The 26,801-nt window shown below is 39.6% G+C and overlaps 1 protein-coding gene across 3 annotated transcripts in view; it reads left to right on the top strand.

Moving 5' to 3' along the window:
• The window catches only part of RASA3 (RAS p21 protein activator 3), a 176,858-nt gene that overhangs the window by 56,306 nt on the left and 93,751 nt on the right, over positions 1–26,801 (top strand). For all 3 annotated transcript variants that reach the window (XM_065059559.1, XM_065059568.1, XM_065059552.1), the window contains exon 2: positions 25,764–25,881. In XM_065059559.1, the coding sequence (XP_064915631.1) occupies positions 25,764–25,881 (118 nt within the window). The remainder of the gene's footprint in view (positions 1–25,763; positions 25,882–26,801) is intronic.

Genomic DNA, 26,801 nt, shown 5'->3' with positions numbered 1-26,801 from the left:
AGTCCTGCATGGAACTTGTACTTCATGCTTTTTAATATAGGCTTTACATTTCTGTGCAAAGTGAATCTGTGGAATTGAAAGCGTATTTTTCTCCTAGCCCTGTGAAAACAGTATCTCCCAGTCAGTGCTGATTTGAGTCTAATTCAGGTATAGTTGTACCATGTCAAACTCCACCTTTTTTTTTTTTTTTTTTTTTTTATTAAGTGGCTGTTTGATATTTGGCAGTAATCAGAAGTACTAAATGCTTGTTAGGTGGGGTCCCTACCCGAGCAGTACCATGCACACTGTATTGGGAACAGCAGGAGCAAATACTGTGCTTAACAGACCATGCACTGTCAGTGGCAGAATGAAATGCGGTCATGCGTGAATATCTTACCCAAGAAGGGCTTAGAACCAAATAAGAACTTGTGAATTAGTGCCAGGCTGCAGGTATACTAAAGCTCCTCATGTACTGTGTGGGGTTAACTATGGTGTATCAGAATGTGGTTAAAAAAAAACATTACTTCAGGTGACTTGCCTGGAGGAAATACTGGGTACAGGGCTGAGTCTGATCCCTTGTTGCTCTCCAGAACCCCAGCATGTGAGATGGGGACAGGAGCCTCCACCAACCCCCTTCAGAGTATGGAGTCAGTTGCAAGGCAGGACCTTGTAGCAGTGCTTTAAAGGTGGGAATTTGGTTCCCTTTGTGTTTTGGAGGAGGCAGTGGAGGTGATGTAGCAGTGCTTTTGTTGTACCCTAGGTAAACCATTTGGTAGTCTCTGGCATCATGATGAAAATGCTAATGTATTTTGCAGTGTACATATCTTTTAGGGTATCAGGCTGCAGGAGATAAAATTTGGGATATTTGTCTTGGGGGCAGCTGGGCTTGGACAGAAGCAAAGCACAATGGAGCGTTTTGGCCCAATGCAGGTGTCATGCGCATTTATTTGATATTTCATTTTGTCATTGTTTTGGACATAGATGTGCAGTTCTCTTTTTGGTGTCTTATCCTCTGAATAATTTTCCCCTGGAGTTAGAATTTGTAGAGTGAATGAGGACATGGCAAGGAGAAAAGAGTGACTAGTGGTAAACACATTAAGAGAATCACGTGTGGGGTCCATGAAGCTCACCTGCTGGAGACGTCCTTTAAGAGGAGAAAGAGTCTTTGTGTTGCCCAGTAGCCCCTGACAAGGTGTATGTTGCTCCTCTGTCCCCTATGGTACACCTGGAACCAGCCGTTCTGGAGTGCTGAGCCTTCACAGCTGCAGGGGGAGCAGGTTATGGGAAAGATGAGCTGTAGCTCAAGCAGTGTGTGCTAGATTCTTTTGCTTTGCAGTGCTTTCTGTTTGAATGATAGCTTTCTTTGGAGAACATAAGATTAACACTAAAATAGGCCAGCATAGGATGAAGATGATGACAATATAAAGCTTCAAAACATCATTTTGAGCCAATGAGTTTGCTTTATTTTAATCAGTTTTTTTTTTTTTAACAGACATTAAAGTAAAATTCTTGGGCCAAAGTAGGTTATTATCAAGAGTATACTTAAGTATTTATTTGAGCAGTGGAGCATTTACTCGGCTGTTGATGGGGAGTAATGTGAATTCTGCTGTAGGGCTGTGATTTGGAGCCTTTGGGGGAGACAGGGAAGGAGGTTGAAGTTTTTGTAAATTAAAACTATCTCAAGAGGATGCTGCTGTGAGTCTTCTGTGCTATTAGTGGTGCCTCTAAAACATTTTTAGTTATGTGCAGGCTTCAAAATCATATTGGCAGTTATGTCTTAGCTGTAGACAGTGCAATCATGTTACTATTGGTTTGTACTCTTGTAATAATCCAGATTGAACAGTTCAGCCCCAAACCTTCAAGACACTAGACAGTAGGTTTGACCTGGCTCAGTTCATGTTATGCTCTGCTCAGGTGTAATGTTTTTCAGTTCATGAATTACCTAATTAATCTTAATGATAAATGAGATTTTATTCTAATTATTTGGAAGACAGCCTGGTTTAGGAAAGTCTCTGAAATGCATAGCTGCTGTTCTACCTGTAAGACAGCCTGGATTCTTGTCTGACTGTGATGATATCAGACATACATCTTTATTTTCCTGGCAGCTGGAACCAGTATCTAGAAGGTTTGCATTGTGTGCCCCTGTATCTGCTAAGCACCAGTGAGCTTTCAGAGTCAAATAGTTGAAATTGAGGGTTAGCATTACGAAGGTTATCCACTGTAACCTTCATCTGATCCTTTTGTGAACGCAAAATTCCTGTCGCTACAGTAATATATATTTACTTATTAAAGGAAGACACTGTCGTGCTTTCAGCCCATGGAATGGGTGGTACTTGTGTAATGAGCAGATATTCTGTGGCTTCCTGCACATATGTTCAGTTCAAAATCTGCTCTAGCATGGTTGATGAGCTCTATCACTGCGTTCCTTACCATACAATAGAATTGTTTGAATTATCCTCCAGCGTCTTCTGAGGCAGAGGTGACTCTTTTAAGTGGGGGACAGGGTAGGAAAACAGCACCTCCCAATCACGGTGGTGATTTGAGTCTAATTCTAGACTTTTCTGGAAGGCAATTTTGTGCAGGTGGCAAGGATCTGAGATCTGAGTAGTGGGACTGGGCACTGTTATTCCACTGTGGCAGTCCTCTGTCTTCCTGCTTACCTCATTCACATTCCCCCTGCTGAGATGTAAGGGGCAGGTGCCTCACAGGCACCCTCCCTCCCAGCTGTAGGGATGGGATCAAGCAGCTTTGACTGAGCAGTGCCCAGGGTGGTGAGAGATCTCTGCTAGGGGAAGGCACAGGGGAGGACAAGCAGGATTCTGTTTCTCTGCCTAGCCAAGTCTTGTTTCCTTCCTTTCAAGATCCTGTTCTTGTCAATCTGCACTTCGAGTCAAGTGTCTTCTGTGTCCTCCTGGACACTGTAGGGCATATCTAGTAAAAAGATGCTGATTTCTATTTTCTGAGAGTTTTCGGGGATTTGTTTTAATTTTTTGAGTTCCTATTCTAAAGACTAAGGGCTGATTAATGCTTAGTTTTGACATACGCAGAACAGATCAACTTCTCCTGAGTCACTATGTTAGCTCTTTTAGCTGAAACGCTTAAGGGGAGTAGAAAGAGTTTAGCAGAAAACAGTTTTAGAGATTATTTGAGTCTGGAGAATAGAAACAGAGGAGGAAGCTACTATTAAGAAACTGGTACTAAACTGTTGCTTTCCCTTTTCTTCCCCCTGTGTGCCCCTCCACCCTCCCTTCTCCTCCCAGTAGAGCTTGTTCAGACTCTCCCTGTTCTTCTGCAGGGTTTAAAACCAGTTCTTGCCTTTCTGTGAGCTGACAGTAATGGCATTTTTAGCATTGCACTGCTGTCTAAAGGCCCCAGTTCTGGTCTAGAGCATTGTTTTGTGCAAGTAACTTCTAGTTGCCTGGAGTCTAAACAATGTAGAGAAGCCTTATGTAGCCTTAATAATAAATCCATTTTTGTATTCTAGCTGCCTACCTTTCTGAAGAGCTGCTGGTCACTTATGTTTCAAATATAACCTTTTGCTTAGCCTTGAAGTGTAGTCCTGTTTTGGATAGCAGTGATTACTTAGATACTCCAGTGGTCCTTGTGACCTTAGTAACAGAACTCTCAGTGCCCTGCTGGTGTAAAGGGGTGTTCTACTAATATATATATATAGCAGAACTGTATGAAAAAAGGATTAATTTAGTGTGTCTCTGTTAAGCTGTGAGGCCATCATATCCCGCTTGTCATAGAGCCTCAAGTGGACTGCTTGGTAAAGAAAGGCAAGCTGGAAGCTGAGTGTTACAGCAAAGCAGGGAAGTCAGTAATCTTGCCAACAAAGCAGGGAGTGCTGTGATAGCAAACAAGAAAAGCAGAGCAGGTCCATGATGTTAACCAGGGTTGGGTGAGAGCCCAGTGAATAACCAGACAGGTAACATAGGAAATTAAGTCAGCAGATCAAGGTCAGGATTAGGAAAGTAAATCACAGAATGGTTGGGGTTGGAAGAGACCTCTGGAGATCATCTAGTCCAACCCACCTGCTAAAGCAGGTTCACCCAGAGCAGATCACACAGGAATGCTTCCAGGCGAGTTTTGAATGTCTCCAGAGAAGAAGACTTCACAACCTCTCTGGGCAGCCTGTTCCAGTGCTTTGGCACGCTCAGAGTAAAGAAGTTTCTCCTCATATTCAGGTGGAACCTCCTGTGCTTCAGCCTGTGCCCATTGGCCCTCATCCTATCATTGGGCACCACTGAAAAGAATCTGGTCCTATCCGCTTGACGTACACCCTTGAGATACTTATCAACATTGAGATCCCCTCTCAGCCTTTTCTTCTCCAGGCTGAACAGATCTAGCTCTCTGTCTCTCCTCATAAGAAAGATGCAAAATGTCCAGGCACAAACCTGCAGCATAGCTCTGACAGTGTCCAAGGATGAGCTAGAATGTAGCTCCAATGTAGAGGAAGGTGCCTGGTGAGGCTTGCTTCACAGCTTACACAGCCGCACCATGTCACAGCTGGCCCTGAGCCAAGGCATTCAGACCTCTGAGGGGTAGAGGAGAGAGACTGTGCTCAGGGCCCTGGCACCACCAATGTTTTGGTAAGATCTTGTCTGGGTTAGCATTTGTCTCATAAAATCTTCTATAGCCCCTCATCCTGGGGTAGCTGTGGTGGGAATCTGAAAGGGTGAAAGAGGAAGTGCAGATGCAAATAACAGAAAATAGGGCTGGGTGTTTTGTAACACTAACTGTGGCAATAAAACGCATCCTGTGTGCTAGGGGAGCCAGCCCCCACTGGGATTCTTGAAGTCACTGTGACTTACATTGTGAGGAGAGTATTTCCACTGCTCTTTGTGGAGAAGCAGGAGTGTGTGGGAGACAGTAGGTATTAGGGAGCCATTGCTGCAATATGTAAGAATGATTGCTAATTAGATTGTTGGAATGGAAAAAAAATTCTCTTGAAGCCTCTTTAACCTCTTGCAGCTGTATTTTGTCCCTTTATTCATCTATGTACTTTGGCTTATATCTTCCTCTCATTCTAAGACATTTTTTTAGTGATTTATTCTTCTTCCCTTTTACTGTGGTTTGAAAACCGTGTCTGATTTTTGTGAGGTTTCTGGTGCATGTTCTTACTTCTCTCCAGGCTGTGGCAAGCCTGCACTTACATCATGTCAGCACTATTCTGTTGATTAGCAGAAGAGAACTATTAGTGTAATGTTCTTTTGTTTCCTGTCTCTTTTCTTCCTCCCTTCCCCTGAAGGTTTTTTTAGACTTCTCTGTGCTGTTTCTGTGGGAGCTGTACTGAAGGGGTTTTTGCAACAGGCAGAAGGGTTGTGTAAAAACCAGCTTCTGAGCTCAACCAGTGGTTCTCCCTGCAGACCTGGACTCGAGATGAAAGGGTTCTGTTTGCATTCAGGTTTCCTGCTGCTTTGAAAGATGGTAGGGTAGTGTATCTCATCACAGCAGTACTTGCCATGTGCTGTTTTCACAGGAGGGAGAGTAATGACCAGGGTTTTATAGATAGACATGGCGTGCTTCAATCTTCCCCTTTAATTCAACCTGTTTAAAAGAGCTAGAAGAAGTTATCAGTGTGTTGGGTGGGAGTGGTGTTTTTTTGTTTGTTTGTGTGTTTTTTTTTTTTCTTTTTTTTTTTTTTCCTTTCCAGAAAGGTGGACGTGAACTCATGCAAAATACTTTGAATTGCAGTCTGAATGCATATTGTGGAAGATTCACTTTAGAAAGTGCTAGAGACTACTATTAAATGTAACTGAGGCTTGTTCTGCATAAACAAATTGCTCAGAGATTTTTATCCTCACATAAGATGTACATAAAGTCTGCACGGTGTGAGTTCAGTAGTTCCTTGCTGCAGAACAGCAAGCATTCCTGTATATTTAAGGGTATCTTGCTTGTGTAAGAGCAGGGAGATGACAGAGAATCAAGTTAAGCAAAGGTGCAAGGAGACAGCAGTTATGGGGCAGGGAGGGGGAAGGTTTTCACAACTGCCATGTAAAGAAAGTGGTAGGGGTTCTCCCTAAACCTAGAAGCAGAGCTCGTGAGTTTACAGTTAAGTTACTGAATGTTCCTTTACAGCATGCCTTTACTGTTAGTAATGGGGTTTTATGTGAGCAATTCTACTTAAGTGTAGTGTTGATTCTGGCACTGTCTAGGTTAGATTAGGTACTCGTTTGAGCTGAAGTGTACAGCAAGGAGGTAGAAGTGGAGAGAAGTTGAAAGGACATGCTTATCTTGGTTAAGTGGCTTTTTCCTCCCTGGGAAGACCACAGAGCTGTACTATCTATTCAGTAGATATCTTCCGCTGGATGTGAGCTGTTGGTAATTTGCACCTCTTAATGATAACAAGTGAGGGAACTTTATTTGAGATAACCCATATGATGCAAGTGATTGTCATAAGGCATTTTTATGGGGATCTGTCAGGGGAGTAAAGGGATGAGGAAAGAAGCTTGTTTTTAAACGGGTATCCTTCTCATTCCTGCAAGGCCACTGTAACTGGTTAAAGCTCAATTGGATTCCTTGGCAGATTTATTTTAGGTCATTATTTTGCATTATGTGCCCCATCTCTTTTGAATGTAGGCTTGACTGACAGCATTTACTATCTCTGATTCATGAAGAAAACAAGGCAGAGTCTGTGCTTTAAGATTAGAAATACTGCTTCTAATCTACAAGACAAATTTTGGATATTTATGTTTACATCTACTTTGCCTTCAGAAGGGGAGCAAAGTAATGGAAAAAGTACCACTTAAACAGGTTTGGGTGTGAGTCTGATAATGGGGAATGGCAGTCTGAACACCACTTACTTGAGTTGTGTGGTTTGCAAGAGAATAATGATTTGTGGTGGTGTGGTGGTGTTTTTATTTTTTTTTTAACCTCCCTCCATAATGTGGATATGTGTCAACTTTGGTTAGCCATGCCAACAGGAGTTACACAACTTAGTTGGAATGGCACACTGTACTGGACAGAGGATATCCCGTGAATTTGAGAATGAAGCTTGTAGATGTTAAATGCCAAGGCAAGAGTTAATTTAAGACCCACTTTCCATAAATAGAGGAAGTTGATTCATACAGTCATAGCTACAGAGTACATGGGCACATCTGAGACTTCACTGTCTTGATTGAGATCAGAAATATGCTGAATTGTGTAGCAGTCAAGTTGCAAAACCCAGTCTTCTACAAGGACAAAATGGTATGGAAAGAAACATCTTTCTGCATGTAATTGTTCTCTTCACTGCTTGGGTTTTTAATACTCCAAACACTTTCACTGTTCCAGACACTTTGGATGTACTTATGATTAGTTAAAGGTTAGCGCCATATGATATTTAATTGCGCTTGTAGAAGAAAAAAACTATTCTGTAACTCAGATAAAGCTCTATCCAAAAGCAGCAGAATAAGTACTGTCAGAAATAAAATTCAATTTTTTTAAATGTCGGCTCAACAGAGTTTTAAAGTTGAAAGTTCCTTGTAATTTGTATAGGGTTTTCATATATCTCTATATTATATATGGGTATACAACGTGAAATATATAATGTATTATAATTACATAACTATTGAAATATATTATGCAGGTAATGATATGTGTAGTATATTATATGCTATTTATATTTTATATATATTATCATGGAGAACAGTATTTCAGTGTGTGTATATATACTTTACTGACCACATGCTCTGCAGTTTTGAGGCACATTGGCTACAAATTACTACAATTAAGCATTATAGGTGGAATAATTACAGGGACCATATCTTAAGTTATGCTGTCAATTATATGGTTGAGTTTACCCAGAGATGAATGTAAGACTATCTCTGTTTCTAAATGCGCTAACCATCTGGCACATCTGTGTGTGGTTTGTTTTTTGGTGGTTTTTTATTTTTTTTGTGGGAATGAACAGTAACACAAGCATACAATGTAAGTTTTCCTTTGAGCCAGTTTTGCTGTCACTGTAAAGCTGGCATCAAACTGCTTTGGTTATTTGATTTCTGGCTACTTAGAAATGTTGATATAGTAGGTGGTGAAGGCTGGTACCTGGCATATTAATGGAGTAGGACAATAGAAGTGGGAGTATTTCTTTGCAGTTCTTTAGTGAGCTTTTGAAAGATGTTTGGATTGGCAGAAACTACTTTGTTGGATTTTAAAGTAAATAAATTTGTCTGCGTGGAAAAAAATACACATGTTTTAAGTTCTTCAGTGTATACCAAACTGAGTAGAGGAAAGAGCCTGCCCAGAAAAATGGTGAAATGTAACATTGTTTTCTTCACTATTCTAAATGTGAGCTTAACAGATCGTAGATCCTGAAACCTGGGCTGGTACTTCAGGGATCTACTGCATACCACACTTCAGCCCAAAGCATGTCAGGAAAAAGATTAACTCTTCACTAACTCTAAACTTTGTGTTTCCTTAAAATAGGTGGTCAGAAGCATAGTTTTCATTTGTCTGAAATTTTTCCTTCTCTAAACTGGTCATGCAGAAGGAACAACCAGTTGAGCATTCACTGCTGGCTGTTTAGAAATACTGCTGCTTTGGTAGGAATTCTTGGAAGCTGTTAAAGAGTTGTTTCAACATGCAGTAGCTCAATAATACATGGTCTCCCTCAACCCATATTTAAAATGTTATAGTGATGTATTTGTAGTTTTTTTAATTCTGCTCTTAAGTGTATGGAATATGCATGAAATGCCAGTTGATGGGCTGCAGCTGATGCCAGACAGACATAAATAAAATAATCTCATTATGTTCACAGGGATTATTAGTGTAAATTTAGATATTTTTCTTGCTATTTTCCACCCTTATGAATCTTGATTGAAGTTGCTAATGAATATTAAAAAGAATACACCCATGTTCTCCACACCTGTAATTGCACTATCTTGATGCTGTCAGGTTTTATAGGTGTTGGAGAGAAGAGATAAACTGTGTGCTGAGTGTTTTTGTAGGGAACCTACAGCAACAACTTTGTGATCTACAGTTCTCTGCAACCTGCAGTTTTCCTGTGCAATTCGATGTATTCTTTGTTCTGCCCTTGTTTTTAATATGTTAATTATGCTCTCAAGCTGCTATATATTCTACTGGCAAAATAACATTTGGCATAAATGTGTTTTGCTATCCTGTACAAGTGTCATGTTTTAGAGTTAATTTTTAAAAATTATCTAGCTGTTATGTTGCCATCTGTTTTTCTCTAGCTTGAAGAGGAAACAGCTGTTGTGAATAATCTCAAGACAGTAATTTTAATAAAGTCTAATAGGTCTGCTTACCTTCAGCTTGCATGTATATCAGAGTGAATAAATGCACCGTTTGAGAGGGGAAGTGTGGTTTTATTATAGGAACAGTGATGAGTTTCTTCGGTAATGCAGTGATGCTGGTGTGTCTCCTTCACAGCTGTATTTGAGTATAGCTGGAGAAGAGATGTGTGTTATTGGGGCACGCCTCACTGGCTGTGACTGTGTGTTGTCTTGCAGAAGCGCTGCCCTCCTAGCGCTGTGCCTGGCAGGCAGCTGGAGAGCTGACTGAACCTGGTGACCTCATGTGAAAACTAACTCATGGCCCCACCATGCCCAACTTTGTTCTGCCGATCAAGCAGAGGCAACAGCTGGCTGTATTTGACCTTGGGGAAAGCGCTGTGGGTGGAGAGCCAGTGACACCCACCTCTTCAGATGGCTGTATGCTGTTGTACAGAATTAGGCACCACACATTCACCAAGAAGCTTGCAGGAAATACCATTTTAGGGAAAATACTTAATTATCAGATGGAGAAAAAAGTTACTGATAGTGAGTAGGGTGTGGGTGCAGTTGACGTGGCCAGGGGGTAATTACTTTGTGGGTTTCTCAATTGTGTTTTAGACTTCATTTTGGTGCAGATTGAGGCATCAAATGAAAGAGATGCTGTACAATATAAGCTTCAATCACAGGGGTGATTTAGCTGAATTAAAGGGTAGATGCAAGTAGACAAGTTGACTGTCAAAGAATACCTTGAAAAAACAAGTTTAAAACTGTTTATTTCAGATCAAGCTTCTTTTTGTTAGATGCTTTGCTGCTTTTGAGTGAATCTTTAGATGATGGCACTGTAGAACAATACTTTTAAGAGTAGCCTTGAAAGTGGGCCTGTAGTCCAAGGAATTGTGAGAATGCAGCCTCAAACTTCTTCTAAGAGCATGCACCCCATAAACCTGTTTGAGATGCATATCTAATACCCTGTGATCACACAAGCTTTGTCCTGTTTGCTCTCAATGCTGCCCCATCAGAGGTGACAAGGCAAGTGTCTGCAGTGTGAATCTTTTAGGAACCTCGTCTGTGTTGGAGCTAATGGCTGCATGTGTTCTGATCTGTTCTGCAAAATGGGTTTGTGTGGAACATGAATGTGTGTGGTTGTGCCATGTTGGGGAGAGTGGACTGTCAGCCAGTCAGTTCATGGTGGCTTCAAGTGGCTGTGAAACTACAGTGTTACTGAAACAGGTGATGAAATCTTCTCTGGGCTTAAATGACTCTTCTGAGCTTTTTTGTCTTTTGGAGCAGAATGAGTGTGTGGGAATTCAAGAAAGTAAGAGATGCTAACTTACAGTACAGTTAATATTTAAAGTTAGTGATAATATTTTCTTCTGAGCTTTCCTACCAAGTTAATGCTGTTTAATACTGTATTTCTCTGAACGAATGTCCTATGTGAGCTAAGAATATATTACTACAGAAACCTCTTCAATTATATTTGGCTTCCAAAGGGGAGAAGCTCTGAATAAGAACTATAAAATCTCTCAGAAAGTAACCAAATAACACTAGCCCAGAATGTTGTCACCTAAGTAGATATTTATTTTAAAGAGTTATATTTTTGTTTAACTTTGTAGGCAGTTTCTTGGGTTGAACAGCAAACTTGGATTTGCTTTCCCACTTGCAGGTGTATTTAGTGCTTCACTTCTGAATTTACAAAGGAAGTACTTTAATTTCAGAACAAGTTAGAGCTGGAGAGAAGAAACAAGTACTTTCTTTTGCGGAAGCCTCCACTAGTCAATTATTTCAAAAGGTTTACAAAGGTTGGAACTGTTGCTTTCTTGTGCTGAAGATTTTCAACACTCATATTCATAAACGGCTCATCTTCTCGGAAGGTAGTGTCTTTCTTCAGATCTCAAATGTGTAGTTAGCAGGAAGGTGGTGGTTATGGCATGGTTATTTGGGATGTAACAGTACTGGGGTGTATAGAGATGAACTTATACCTCAGTGGGAACTGTTCTTGGGCTTCTGTCTGTTATTCTGCGCTTCTCTTCCATGTGCCTATCTGCTTACTACTCGGAGTTCCTCTGCCCCTCTATTTTGACACAGTATACCTCAGGCAGCTTCCCATGAAGGCTGTCTTTCCTATTAAAGTAATTTCTGTCATGAAGATTTTCTTTGCCAGATTGCTTTGCAGCTGTTATAGTACCTATTTCGTGCCTGAATTGGTGTTCTTTCCACAATAAATCCTTTGGGATCCAGTTTTTCTCTTTATATATGTGACAGTACTGCTGGACGTATACGCTGCTGACAGTAAGATATTTCCTGTCATGGTTACTGGGAGCCATTTGTCTGCCTTACTTTTCTGTTAAAAGGACCAGATGCTTTGTCTTACGCTACTCTGAGTTGGTAAATCCTGGTTCGTGTTTGATTCCCCCTGACTTGTGCTGTTACAGAAGTAGGCAAGAGGCTTCCCAGACCAAAAGGATGTTGATCTTTACTTGCTGTGCCAGGGAGTCCTTTGATGTTAAGCATCACGAGGGATTTGCTTTGCTGGCCTCTTTTTTGCTAGCCCTCAAATGCAGTTTCTGAAACATCTCATGCAGTTGCATTAGCGAATGCCGTAATGCAGTACTCCAATGTGGTCTTCCGTGTGAGGGATCTGAAGTTGTATTTTGAATATGAAGTGCTAGAGAGGGAGGTAGTTCAAGTGCGGCAGTTAGCTGTCTGACTTATTATTCACAATCACAGATGGAGTCTGCAACAGAACTGGGATGGAATCCAGATCTTCAACTAAAAGAGCTAATTTTTTGTATGGGAATGCAAACTTCTTGCACAGAACAGCTCTGCTCTGTGGTATTGCTTTGTTAAAACAAATGGACCATTTCTGAAACTACATGGAATGAGTAAGGGGTTAATTGAAGCTTAATGGCTTTCCATTCTTGGGTGATCTCTGTAAAGAAGCACTGGTCTTTTTTGGTAGCCAAATGTCTGGTGGATTCATCTGCACCCCCCAGCATTAAAAATAATTATTTCAGCATACACATGGATTTGTCTGCATCTACTGTGTATAACTTGTGTTCTACCCTAAAAGGTAAAAATGAGCATCTTTTTATCCAACAAATAGTCTTTGGATAGGCATGTCTATTTACATGCTTTTAAGTTTTGCAGCTGCTTATTGTAAATGTCAGCGAGGAGCTTTCTTACAGTCAGTTAAAGCGTGTGATATAATACAGAAATCAACTTTATTTTACACATGATTATGAGAAGCATTCCCTTATTCCACTCTCTTGTTCTTTTCTAAGCCATGAATTTGCACAGGGGTTTCAGGAGATTATTTGAAGACAAGTAGATATTACACAGGTATAGCTTGGCCTACAGGCACTTATTGACACTGGCTGCATGTGATACCATAGCTTCACTTATTTTAAAATTTGTGATAAAACTAGTACATGGTCTATCTGCAAGAAAAACATAGTGTGTATTATATCACTCTTCTTGGGCTCTGAAAAATTAACTGAAAGTTGATGTGTGTGGGGTAAGTTATCACTGTTTACCTGTTCAGTGTGTTCAGTAAACTGCTGAGGACAGGGTTGATCAACATTTTGTGTATTTTGGACTTGTCAGTGACTGAGTAGGTGCAGCACACAACTGTGGATTCAAAGCTGTGAGTTTAAACATACTTGGGTGTGTTGTCCCTATTGGTCACTGGGCTGAGGAATAAGCTCTGTTGCAGTGCTTGCTCCACTTGTGTGTCATTAAAGCAAACCATTGTCATTAGTGGCTGTCACCCTTAATACTGGTTTTATTTGGAAAAGTTTTCAGTGTAAGGGTTCTTAATTAGGATTAACATCACATTTCTGTACTGCATTATATTTTGGAATGCTGTGCCTTTGTACCTCCATCCTGTCAGTTACCCTTCACCCACCCTTGCCTTTTTAAAGCGTAATCCTCCGTTATTCTATATGATTGATTGTGTAGACTTAAGAATTTCAAGAAAGAGAACATCCTTTGTGTTTTCACAGCTCTCACTACAGTTGGACCTCTGCTACTGAAGCAGTCAGTGCAGGTTTGTGCTGTGTTAGACAGGTTCATGGAACTGAACATGCTTATAAAACTTCGCAAAGGTATTTCAGAGCAGTTGCCAGTTGTCCTTCTTGCTCATGTTGTTTGATTCCCTCGCTTCTGCGTACCTAAACGAATTCTGCTTTGTCACTAGTAGTAAGTATGCAAAATACTTAACATTTCCAGACCGCTTTACGCAGACATGTCTTGCGCACCCTGCTTCTGCCACTGATATGACTAACTTGTAAATTGAAACTAGAAGAATAAAAGAAAACTAACATTGAGTTTCATTGTATTAACACTTTGTGTAGTTTAGAAAAGTAGGTCACTTTCCATTTCTAATGCCCTGCTTTAGTTTGCATTAAAATCCAACAGCTGGGTTGCAAACATTTCATGGAAAGCTGTATCTTTCCCTGTAAATATGGATTTGAATCACATGAGCATTTATAGAAATTACAGGGGAGTACTGTGGTTTTGGCTTTGTTTCTTCACAATCTCAGCTGCTAATACCTGTGAAGTGTTTTAGGTGCACACAGCTACACTACTGAACTATGTGGTTTTGATCATTGCTTATAAATAAATGACTATGCTCAGCCACTTCTTGATTGTTTTTCTGTGCTATTGTGCCTGTGTTAACTATACTCAGTGCTGAGGAGTGAAGAAGTGAATGTTTTTTTCCCTTCCTGTAGTTACTGAAGTTGGATAATCTACTGTTTGCTTCTCATCACGTTGCCTGCACAATGAGTCACTTTTTCTTGGTTAAGTTTGTTCCTCAGGCCAAGATTCATGTGATGTTCCCCTTCTCAGGATGATCAGCCTAATCACTGTTTGAAATCTTCTTTAAAAAATAAACTGCACCGTGAGTTGATGACTTGCGTACCAGTGACATGCTTTTTCCCCGCTCCCTGGCTTGTTGAGTTCAGACGCATCATTATATTGAAAAAATGTTTTATAGGCATGGTAACATATTATTGGAGTGCCACTGAAACTAGCATATTAAATTCAGGACTCTTGGTACTAGCAAGGAATTAGCTATAGGACAGGTGGATTTAATGTAGTTCAGTGTGCTGAAGCCTACATAGTTTAAACTTGGGTTTCTGCTGTTATGCTCTGAGAACAAAAACTACATTGCAATTGTAGTAGCTTGAACTTTGTGAAACATAAATTAAAAAAACAAACAAACAAACAAAAAAAAACAAAAAAACCACAAACAGTAGTAATAACAAAAATTATTCACACAGATGGCTTCTTATCATGATACTTGAATCAAACTTTAAGTATTTGGGGCAGAAATTCTTCTTGCAGAATTATCTGTACCTGGAAATATTTGCTGGAGACAAGATCTGATGGAGGTTTTGAACAACATTAGAACAGTGGCAGTTTTTCCAGTGCCTATTGTTATTATGAAGGCTCTTGAAATTATTGATCTTGGTACTAGAAGATTTTAGGGTTTATGGTTCCTTGTGGGAAATAGCAGCCTGAAAGACTAGTCATGCAGAAAATGTGAGGTGGCTAGATCAGAAGTAGGAAGAGAGAGGGGAAAATATGTGCCGTGTGCTTGTGAACACTGAATCTGGACACCAATGTTAGCTGGTTGGGCTCCCTGTCTAGTCTGCAGATAGTGAGAGGAACCCTTTCGAATTATAATTCAGAAAAAGTTATGTTTGTGCCTGGGATCCTATTACACAGGACTCTGCTTGAACAGTAGATGCTAATGCAGGCACCTGAATTGTGCAGGAATCATATTAATATCCCCAGAAGCAATGTCTGGTTTGTGCCTTGAGAGAGAGTTGGGGTTATGACAGGGTGAAGGAGTGGAAGTTGCTGAAATAAATGGTTGTAAACACTGTTATAGTTGAAAAATGAAAGCCTGAGTAGAAAAAGAGAATATCTGTAGAAAGTTAAGTCATGTTCTTTTGGTGAAGCTTTTTGTGATGGTATTGTTCTGCCTCCAGTTTTCATCTGATTCTTACAGATACCAGACACTTATAAGCATTGTAAGTGTTGGTTTTCCTTTCATTCTGTGTGAGACAGATGCATGCAGTGTCTGGACAAACATATTAAAAATTCAACTTTGGATGAACTTTGTGGGTGTGGATGAGCAGCTTGTAGGGAATGCCCAGCTTCCAAAAGTCACTGGCAATTTTAAAAAATGCTCAGCCTCTGGTTGACTACCTACAAATAAAATTTGTTTTTGAATATTGCTCCCATTTCTGAAAGAGTAGCCACTGAAATAAACCAGACTTGAGTTTCTTTGAAGGTCATTTGCTTCTACTTCATTGGCTTCCTCTGGAAGATGATACAACCCTGTGTTTTGGCTGTTACTTCTTTGGTGCAGAGACGAGTATGTTGGGTTAAAGCTTTAGCCAAAGTGAATTGGCTTGTACACTGTGAGATGGGGACTTGACCCAAACAAGAACAACTGAATGCTTAGGTGAACTTCATGCATGTGAATTTCATTTACTTTAAAGGTTCTTTCCCCAGCTGCTGCTGCTCAGGAGTCTGGGAACTTGGATGGAGGATTTCTCATTTGTTTTTTACAACTTGTTTTGCTCTGCATTGGTCAGTCAGTCCCATGTACTGCAACAAGTCAGGAATCATTTACTGATATGTCTTAAGTAATTCTTTTGTAAGCCCCCTGACAGAGCAAATTGAAAGTTTAGCATCTTGGATGGTGATGGTCCAGTTCTGTCAATGTGTGGATGTTCTGTAACTATCTGCTTCCAGAAATTCTTAGAGCAAACTGTGTGGTGGCAGTAGTAAAGGCAGTCTGGGCTTCACAATAGAGGCATGTTGTCCTCTTTTTTCTTGTGCGTTGCAAGCTTGCATCTGTGCAATACAGGCTATTCAACTGTGAGATAGATCTTTGAGATAATTTAAAATGTTTTTAAATTCTGGCAGGATGGAAAAATCGCCTATAGGTCTTATAAGGCACCAACCATAGGAATGACCAAGAGGGCTCTTCTTTTGTTTGTTTGTGTTTTTTTTGTTGTTGTTGTTGAACTGTACCGGAGAAAGTGCTTTGTAAATGAAGATCCAGTAGCTAAGACAAAACAAATATTGTGGATGATTTCGATGTCCTAATTTGAGCATTCTGTTCTGTACAGAGGTGTGTTTGCAACATAGCATTTGTCAGCTGCCTAAGGCTGCAACTAGAAAGTTGTAGTTTTTGTTCAAAAACTATCTATAAGCATATAGTCTTAGTACTAGTTATAATCACGCTTTTCATAAAATGAGGGGTTTCCTATTATGTTGCTGCTTAGTACATACAGTCCTGTTTTTGTATGAAAGAACAAATGAGGAATATGTGGACTAATGAAATATCAAGACTGTGTCAATTTTAAAGTAGTTGTAGTCTTGCCTGTTAGTGGGTTTAAGGGAAGGTGCTAATTATTGCAAGTTTGGCGGAGGATATTTCTGAGTTTGGGTCTTTACATGACAAAATGAATTTAATCTTCTTGCAGCAAAGTACCTATTTTCACTGTTTTTTGAAGAAAGGCTAAAGTAAAGCAAGTTGGGCAGATTTTGAAGCTTTTTTTTTTTTTGCCCTTAGGATGATTAATTTCGTAATAGGAAGCGTGTTCTGAATATGGAGGAAGACACTCTTTGCTCAGTTAATTCCTAAATCTTAGGTGGTTTTCAAGATTTCCTTGAACTGCTGTTTCTCAATAATGGGGTTTTATTTTGGTTTTGAACACTACGAGGCCAAAGGGACAAACTGAACTTGCTCTAAACTTGATCCTGTGAAACTCTGGTTAGTGAAGACATTTCTAAATAGATGAGAATCATTAGAGAAAACAGTTATGGTTTCTTAACATTGTCAATAAAACTTCCGCTTTTCAGCAATCACTCCTTTTGTTACTAGTTTTTAATCTAAACAAAACATAACCTTTGGCAGATTTGAATTTTTCATGTTAAAGTTTTTAGTATTACTTGTGATAGAAGTGATTGATGTCCTGGAAGAGAGAGTACATAATTCTTTTTTCATTGCTTGTGTGTTTCTTTTCGGTCTATACTGAAAAGAAAAAAATAATTAAAAAAATGGATGTACATAGATAAAAATTGTCTTTTTGTCACCTGGCTTTTGGTTTTGTGTGTTTTTGTGAATAATATAAATGAAGGCAGGTCAAAAGAAATACTTATTTTCACGGAAACTTATTTTTGCTTAATGCTGATGTTTTTGAGAAGATTACTTTTGTTCTTTAGCGATGAGTAGGCTCCTTACTATAGAACAGCTATCTTAAATTATCCTAAAGTACAAAAACTCTCCGAAGGGAAGGGTTGAATTGTTGCTGGAGTTTGGTCACGTCTTGCTTGATGTTGTAAATCATTTGCTTGTATTTCCTGTCTCACACTGTTCTTCTAAAAATAGCTGAAACTGCTCGCTGTTCGCCCAGCGCAGCTCCATGATGGAACAGCCTGTTTAAAGTGACTTCCTCTCAGCCACCCTGCCCCTCCTGCAGCCCGAGCCCTCTCCCTCACGGCCTCCCACAACAGATGTTCAGCGACTTACACTTGGCCCAGAGAAGGTCTTTTATAGCCTCAGGAAGCTGATTTTTATTTTTCAAAAAACAGCAACAGACACAACCAAAACCCAAACCACCACTCCCCCACCTCAAACAATAACAAAGAAACTACAAAAAACTGCACAAGCCACCGGTCTTAATGAAGGTCGCAATTCAGAGGCACAGAACAACCTCTAGCTGGTCTCTATGCTACTGAAACTGGTAGGAAGTAAACCTCAAGAGCCTCTATCAAATGCAGCTGGGAAGTTGCATGAGATGTGTCTTGATGCAAAGTATCATCTTCAAAATATAAGCTGGATTGAAAAATAGTACATGAGGAGTTGAGTCTAACACTGTATCAATACAGATAAAGAGACAGTTTGGTTAATTCATCAGTTTTTCTGCAGAAATACAAGAAAGTCACATCAAAGAAACTTGGAATGCTAACCCCAAAGTGCCACAGGAAAACTGAATTAAAATGAAAACTCCTTGAGAATGTGTTTTTCCTGGCAGTATTTACAATGAACTTTTCAAAGTGTCCTTTTGCACAAAATAGCTTCGATCTTGTTAAAAAGCAGCTGAGCAGCTGGACTCTATATATCTATATCTATAGATACAGGTATATATATAATATATATAATATATATAATATATATAATATATATAATATATATAATATATATAATATATATAATATATATAATATATGTTATATATGTTATATATAATATATTATATATATATATATATATATTGGTTTTTTTAGGTGGCATTAAGTTACCATCCTAAGGGGATCTTTAGAGAAACCTGGTTCCTGCTGTTAGACCACAATATTGGCAAGTAGCATGGAACCAGTTACATTAATGAGTTGAGGAGAATTATGCTTTTCCTCTTGTACAAGCTAAAATCTTAATTTTGCAGACAGCTCTCATGGAGCTTGCAGTGTAGATGTCTTTCCTCTCAGTCCTGGGATTTGATTAACAGCCCTTGTGCTGTAAGCACTTAAGTACTTGAGTTCATGGCAGGATCTTCGGAGTCTCCTCCATGTTTGTTGCCTCTTAGGAGAAATGTAAGGTTGTTAACCTGCAGCTTCTCATTGCTCTCCAATGAAAATATCCTCAGCCACTTCTTTTAATGCCCAGAACACTAAAGGCAAGATATTTGGATGGTTTATTGGACTGAGATGTCTGTTCACACACATATAGACAAGGAGGAGTTAGGTTATTGGCCATTCTGAGTGATAGGTTTGAGTCCGTCCACCATGGGGGCTATAGCTAATTACACGTGGCTGTTGTTACGGCCTTTTCATTTGCTGTCCCAGAACAGATTTCAGAGCAGAGGAACTGTTTGAGGCTTCTAACTAGTATAGAGTAAGTTCCATCATGTGAAGGGGAAAGGGTGGTAGTGTAGTAGTATGTGTACTGGTGAAGTGGGTTGTGCAGAAGGGATTTTAAAAGATGCCAAATGATCCTGTCACTAGGCTGCAAAGGCAGTAAAACTCGACTATGTCTTAAGTAGGTATAAAGAGGTTTTGGCACAGAGATATCAGCTGGTGGTGGTCTTCCATTTAACGCCAAAGGATTTGGGGTTGATACTGCTTCTTGCCCCTAAGCCAAGAGGGTTTCCATGGTGCTGTTGTCTAAAAAGTTGTAATTAATGTAGTGTGCTTTGTTTTCTTGCTGGTTTCTTGCTGAAGTAGCCCTGGCTGTGGTATCAAGTTGCTCTGGGGTTGTTCCAAAGGCCTAGGTCGTCAGTATTGTTTTGTTGCTTTCCCTGAATCTTCTCATGTGATGATCATTTCACGTGGAAAGAGGCTGGCAGGCTTAGATTAAGAACAGGTCATCTAAAAATCTAATTTTCCAGATCATCAAAATCTGTTCACAGATGGCTATTTTTGACCTGATTTAGAAATCTAATGCAATCTGTCCCTCCATGAGAGCAAAGTGTGTATATGTACACATAAATAAATACTGTTAAAGCAAAGAGAGACTGTTGGACTAGTCATGTTTCTAGCCACATCTATTTTAAAAGAAATATATATTTTTAATGTAGCAATTTTCTTGATTAGATACTTGCAATTTCATGTGTGTTTTTTTCTTATTTTCAGGCTGTGTGACCTATATACATAGGGGGAGGGGAGAGAGCACTTTTGACACTCTGCATTTATTGCCAAAAAAGCATTTATTGTTTTTAATTTACTACCAAAGTACAGAAGAATACCAAGCTGCTTACATAACTCTATAGTTGCACACTGGGTACTCTGGTTCGTGGAACTTCACTTTTTTTTTTTTTACTTTTATTGCTTTTTTTCTATTTGGAAAGGCCAACATGAATTGAAACATTCCCTTCTGAGGGATACACAGGATATATATACAGATAGGAGTTATATACAAATGTAATTGTATATTGCACTTTCAAACATTATGTTAATTTCACTTAATTATTGCATTGACTGTTTAGTAACAAAATCAGTTTCTGATGTGAATAGATGTATTCTTACTGTAACCATTTTAATATTAAAAGGGATTATTTTTCAATATATCTTGCCTGAGGTATTGCATTCATACCCCTCCTCTTATTTCCACCTCACTCCCAAAAAGCGCACTTTGCAAAAAAAAAAACTGAACTGCTTTCTCAGCATTCAAAATTAATGCAACTGTTTCCATTCAGTTTAAATTAATGCATAGGCACAAAAGTTAGTGTGCTTTTAGGTACTTCTGCATGTTTTTAACAACATTGAACCATAGAATTATTTAGGTTGGAAAAGACCTTTAAGATCATGAAGTGCAACTGCTAGCCTAACACTGCCAAACCCACCACTAAACCACATCTACAGGTCTTTTAAAAACCTCCAGGATGGTGACTCAACCACTTCCCTGGGCAGCCTGTTCCAATGCCTGACAACACTTTCTGTGGAGAATTTTTTCCTAATATCCAATCTAAACCTCCCCTGCTGCAACTTGAGGTAATTTCTTCTTATCATGTTGCTTGTTACTTGGGAGCCCCTCCATGCTACAACCTCCTTTCAGGTGGTTGCTGAGAGTGATAAGGTCTCCCCTCAGCCTCCTTTTCTCCAGGCTGAACAGCCCCAGTTCCCTCAGCCGCTCCTCATCAGACTTGTGCTCCAGACCCCTCACCAGCTTCGTTGCCCTTCTCTGAACTCGCTCCAGCACCTCAGTGTCTGTCTTGTAGTGAGGGGAACAAAACTGAACACAGGATTTAAGGTGCAGCCCCACCAGTGCTGAGTACGAGTGGACAATACTGCCCTAGTCCTCCTGGCCACGCTATTTCTGAGTGACATGATATTTCTGTTTTAGTTAAAATTACTAAGTATTTATAATAAACTTGCTGTCATCTTAATAAATTGTATTAGAGAATCAGAGCTGTGTATACACATTTTCCTTTTCCTGTTTTTGCTTGGGGTATGGATGTTGATGGAATAATGCTTTTTCAGAAGAAAGACTACTTGAAAGGAGTGCTTGAAATTTTTTTTTCCAAATTCCAGCATCTGTATTAGTATAGAGAGCTTAAGGGAGAACAGGAGAAGCTTTCCATTCCTGGCATACATCGCTGCTCTGTTTTTGTTCTTGACATGCTTGCCTACAAGCTTCTTTGGAGAGTGTTTTCCTGAATATGGCAGAAACAAAGTGTATTGTTGCTGATTAGGATATGTTGCCCATTTCAGATTTTAGGTATTTAGTTTCTGTACTCAAGTCTCTCAGTGTGCTCCCTGAATTCGAATGCTGTGGTATTGAAAGCTCAGCTGCTTTTATTTGGCTTCTTTTTTTTAGAGGTAGGTTTTTCTTTGCTCGTTTGTTTGCTGAAATCGTTTGGGAAATGATTCTCCTGTGGCATCTTGATAAAACTGAGTATGTTCTTGCTAGACGACAGCAAGCTAAATTCATTGACACATTACAAAGCCTTCCTCAATGTGCTCATATTGACAGATGTGTACTGGTGTCCCGATACTTACAACAAAATTTGCTGCTCCTGTGCTTCTGAAAGGTGGAAACAATACCTGTCATGCGTTCTGCTTTTCAGAAAATTGCACCTGAGGAAATGTGTCAAAAGCAAAGATGACAAGAATCTAAACTTAATTAAAAATACCAGATGCTTCAAAAAATTTAAGGTGGCAAAACATTAAAGAAATTTATATGTGTAGGTATGTATTTGTTTATTCCTAGAAACATCTTCAAAGTTTTTCTTGGTTTTGTGAGTTATGCTCACAAGCATCTAAGCAGTGCTCTTTCCTCCTATATGTGAAGGAGACACCTTTTTCCTTGCTTCCCTTTTATTACCAGTATCTTAGCAGGGCAGGAGTGTGTAACACTGGAAGGAGCAAAGACGATGAATATGGTTTTGAGTTTTTCCTTCTTCTTTTTCCAGTCTGTTGTGTTCCCTCTGCATAGCTCTAGCTAAGCTGTCTGTGCTGCCGTCGTAGTCCATTTTTAAACGGTAGTAACCCAGTGTTCGTGGGGAGAAGATAGTAAGTCAGTGATGTATTCCGAATCATATAGGCTATTTTAAAAGACATCCAATGATAACTTTTCCATAGCTAAAATCAGCCTTGCTGGGTTTAAGTACTTAGTGCTAAGTTGAGTGCATCACGCAGTTAAATTAAGACCGTGTTTATTAGAAGTGTAGAGATAGAAAGAAAAGCTATGGCAAACTTGTACTGATTACTCTGCGTTGTGGCTCCAAATAGAAGCCTAATGCACCAAAACAAAGTGCTTGTGTATTTTGTCAGGTCTTAGGTATCTTAAGAAACATTCTGCTTCTTCTTAGGAGAAGTGGAAAACTGAAGGTTTTGAAGGTGAATGTATTGACCTTTTGTTTGCAAGCCCTCTCTAAATTCTGTAGCGTACAAGTGTGTCAGAGATATGAAGAGGAGGGAAAAAAAAGCCGAGAGCTGCCTCTTGAAAATACAATGGATGAAGATGCCTCTTCTATACAGACAGGTTAAACGACGAAATTCTTGCCCAAATTAAATGTTCTCATCAGCTCTGGTTGTTGAGAACATGGAAATGGTGCATGACTGTATCAAGTATTCTGAGCTTTCTTTTTTCATTTCAGTAGCAGCAGAATCAAAAAAAAACCAAACCTGAGTAAATTGTTCAGCTTCATTGTAGTTGGCAAAATAGTGCCACAGAGGGAACATTTCTGTCTGGAAGGAATCTAAAGAGCAGCTGAAGCTCTAACAGCACATTTGTTGACATTAAATGTCTGGCTAGAGAGCTGAGTCTAGATATGCTTGAAAGCTTCACCATTTTTTTTCTTTCTCAACTGCTCAGTGCTGGAGGAATCTGAACAGCCATTGCCTGCTGTCAGTGTCTGTGGTGCATGGTGGGTTTTTGTGTGTGTATGTGTGTGTTTTTAAGCTTCCACTGAAGTCAGTAACATGATTAATATATTGGGTTGGTCAATTAATCAGTGTTTTTTCAGGGCCTTTTTCCAGTTTGAAGAAAGAAATTACTGTAAAGTATCTTATCCCTCTGTCTTCCCTCTGTGCCCCACTTTCTAATATTGTGGTGGTGGTGAGGTTTGATTTACTGTATAGACTGTGCAGGCTGTCATTTTCCAGCAATGCTGAATAGTGCCTCCCTTTGCATTGCATTTAGCTTTCAGTACTGTGGGCTTTTCCACTCCAAGTCTGTTACCAAAGAGGAGAACTGAGTTTTCAAAATATAGTTCTTAGAGTGCTCTGACATGACCAAGTATTAACTTCAAGTGCTTAAGTGAATGTCATGCGCTTCAGAAATCTGGAAACTGAGATCGCAAAATCCAGAATGGGTTTTGTGTGTGCGCGTTGATGTTGAAGTAGGAAGTGGAAGAGTGCAGAAAAAGGGAAACTGTATGTTTTTTTGGTCTTGTTTTAATTTTGAGCTTGAAAAGTTCTGTCCCATTCTCTTGGAAGAACCATGAGAACAGTGTGCCAGCCCCAGAGGAAAACTTCCTTATCGTTCTTCTATTGAAACTCTTCCTGTTGACATGCACGCTGACTCTCTCTGGGGAAATTCACAGAGTCATCCAGAAAAGAGGCTGGCCTTGCGTGACTTTAATGTGGGAATAGATAAGAGAAATTTGGATGCGTGCAACTTGGAATGGAGACAAACTCAGACACCTCGACCTGTTTGAGGCTAGTACATCTGATTTCCAACTTGCCTGAAGTCTAACAAAAGTTGAAGGAGTACCACAGCAGTATAGACTCAATGAAGGCTTAGCAAGCAATTGGTAATCCTCAATATAATTTTGGCTAGAGCTGCTGCAGTTAAACTACTGCTAACAGTCAGCATAGTTTAAAGCCCTGTTGGGCATGCCAACAGATGTTCCAGTCACACCTTTGAATTACAGCAGAGACAGCTTTTTTTAATACAATGTCTCACAACTCTGAAGGAAGCGGGGAGAACGCTATCGAGTTACATCAGCTGAGCTGAGAGAGCAAACTTATTTAGAACTCTGAAGCGAGGCATTACTGTCTGAAGCGATGTTTTCACGTCCCTTTTCAATGGCTCTTTATACGTGCTATGGTTAGCTTTAGAAAACATAAATATTGTACATCACCCGCATACAGGCTGTTTGTGAGAAGTGCGGATGTGTGGTGTTTCCAAGGGCACATCATGAATCAGTGTGCAAAAGTGTGCAGTGTGTCAGAAGAGAGATCACAGACAGGAAGACATGGAGTCCTGTGTCACTTTATGCTTTTCCTTTAAAGCTGAGGATAGAGGTTGGTTTAACCTTTCGTCGCTATAGTTCTTCAATATTTATATGTGCACATATCAGAGTGCTGTTGAACAGAAAGGAAAGGAAAATGTGGCTTTATGGAATACAGAGTTGGAAGAAGCAAGATGATTCTATTACTAGTAAAGCTATTTGGGAGCTGGAGACTGGGAAGGCATGTGTCTAGTAAAAAGCACTTAAGCTGAGCTGCAGATGTCCGATAAAAAGTTATATTTATTACTGTAACTTAGAGTTCCCTTCTCCACTGGCAAGCAGACCTGTGTTCCCTTGGTATGTGCACTATTATTTATATTCATTGTATTTTTACCAGAAGAGAATGATCTAGTTCCCATGGTATATGCTAATCATCTCTGGGTACTGGAAGAGTGAGGGTAAATAAGACCACACACATTGTAAACTTAGTAATTCTTTGAGAGTTCTAGGTTTTGTCCTTAGAATTAAATCACTTATCCATGTAGTGCTAAGGTGCTTTAGCGAAGCCATGAGTTTCCTGTCTGAGAGTTTTGGTTTTCAGTCTGCCTAGGAAATTTATTGCTCAGCTTTCATTATTAATGGATATGTAGAGGGGAAAGCTGTGGTTTTGTTCTTGTTTCATACTCGCGTGTTGTAGGATCGAGGAACTAGAGATAACAAGAGACTATGTCTTTTTTTTTAATATAGGATGCATACATGTCTGTTGTTGCAGTTTTGAAACTAATGTTTATTTTGAAAAATGTTCATGACTTGTAACAGTACCTTTGTGCCAGGACCTTAGCAGCTTCACAAGTGCTAATTACCTCATCAGAGTGCTTTGAAGTCCAGTGTGTGGTGAAAGGCTGTTGGCTGTAACTGAAGTGACTGTTTTCCATCTCCACATCTGTGGAGCTGGGGATCAGTCCTCATTTGCTGTGTTCTGGTAATGCCTTTGGGATAAAATTGGTGGGCTGTATGGGAGAGCTGTATTACCACACTGCATTGTGTTCCTTGTATCCTACGGGAAGACTGATCAAAACTTTGTAAACACAAATTTGGAAGGAAGCAGTATATGCCCAAATACATGTGAATAAAGGAGACAGACATACTGGGTTGTTGCTGGCTACTGCTGAGTTCTGAACTCGACTGTCAGGAGCTCCTGCCTTGGAAATGGAATATTGCTGCAAAGTTTACTAGAGGCTAATATTTGGGAAGGAAAATAAACTTAATACTTCGCTTTAGCAATGTTGCTGACACTTAGTTGACAGATGACTAATTCATGGGTGGCACCTTAATATATAATACTTTTGCGTTTTTTCTTTCTTGTCTTCAGGCGAAGCCAAAAATCTTCCTACCTATCCGGGGCCAAACAAGATGCGGGATTGCTACTGTACTGTAAACCTGGACCAGGAGGAGGTTTTCAGGACCAAAATAGTGGAGAAGTCATTATGGTAACAAATACATGTATACATGTTCTGTTAACTCTTCTCATTCTCTGATTATTATGTTTGTTTAATGTTCCAAATATACCTTTTTTGGGAGGGAAAGAAGGGAGGAGGAAGGATAGATATGATCCTTTCTCCAGTTTTAAGAACATTAGTGGTAAAAGTATTAATGTCATGATTCCTATCTATATATGGGGGAAAATGTCCTTGCCAAAGTAAGCCATATTAACTGTTTTCCTAAGATAGTACAGGCAGTGCTCCTTTCTTTCTGCAATATTTGTTTTGAACTTCCCTAGGCATTTACAGATCTCAATTTAGAAAGGAGCACCAAACTCCATTTTTGTGGTAATCTGTGTTTAGAATTTTGGATTGGTGGAATTAGGGATTATTTTTTCCTGTCACAAGGTTGCAACTGAAAGGAGAGGTTTGAATGTACAATGCCTGTCTGCTGATCTTGGATGCTTCCTGTGAGATTGTAGAAGCCACATGTAGAATAAAACAATGAGAAGCATGTAGCAAAAGTTAAAATGCTTTCTTCTGGAAATCCCCAAAAATAAAAAAACAAAGGGGGGTGGTGAAGCTGGGCATATATATACTCTGGAAAGCAAGCCTTTTTTGGAGTTGATGGGAAAGCAGCAGCAAGGAACAGTCAGGTTTATAACTTTTATCTTAAGATACAAAATAGGAAAAGAGTGAGAGTTCAGTGATACAGTTAGGAATTTGCTATGTGTCTTGTTATTGCAAATAATTTACTCTGGGAAATAGCTCTAGACCCCACCCCAAGCCCCTCAAAAACACCTAACACATTTAAGAATGTGAGTCGGAGTAGCTTCAATGAGGTTTATTCCCCTAAGTCACTTTGTTTGTTCTCTTGCATAATTTTTTTGTCGTCTGAGTCTTTATTCCTCATCTTATATTCTGATGTG

The sequence above is a fragment of the Columba livia genome, chromosome 1 (genome assembly GCF_036013475.1).
Source record: "Columba livia isolate bColLiv1 breed racing homer chromosome 1, bColLiv1.pat.W.v2, whole genome shotgun sequence".
Taxonomy (NCBI): Eukaryota; Metazoa; Chordata; class Aves; order Columbiformes; family Columbidae; genus Columba; species Columba livia.
This window is presented reverse-complemented; position numbering and strand designations above follow the sequence as displayed.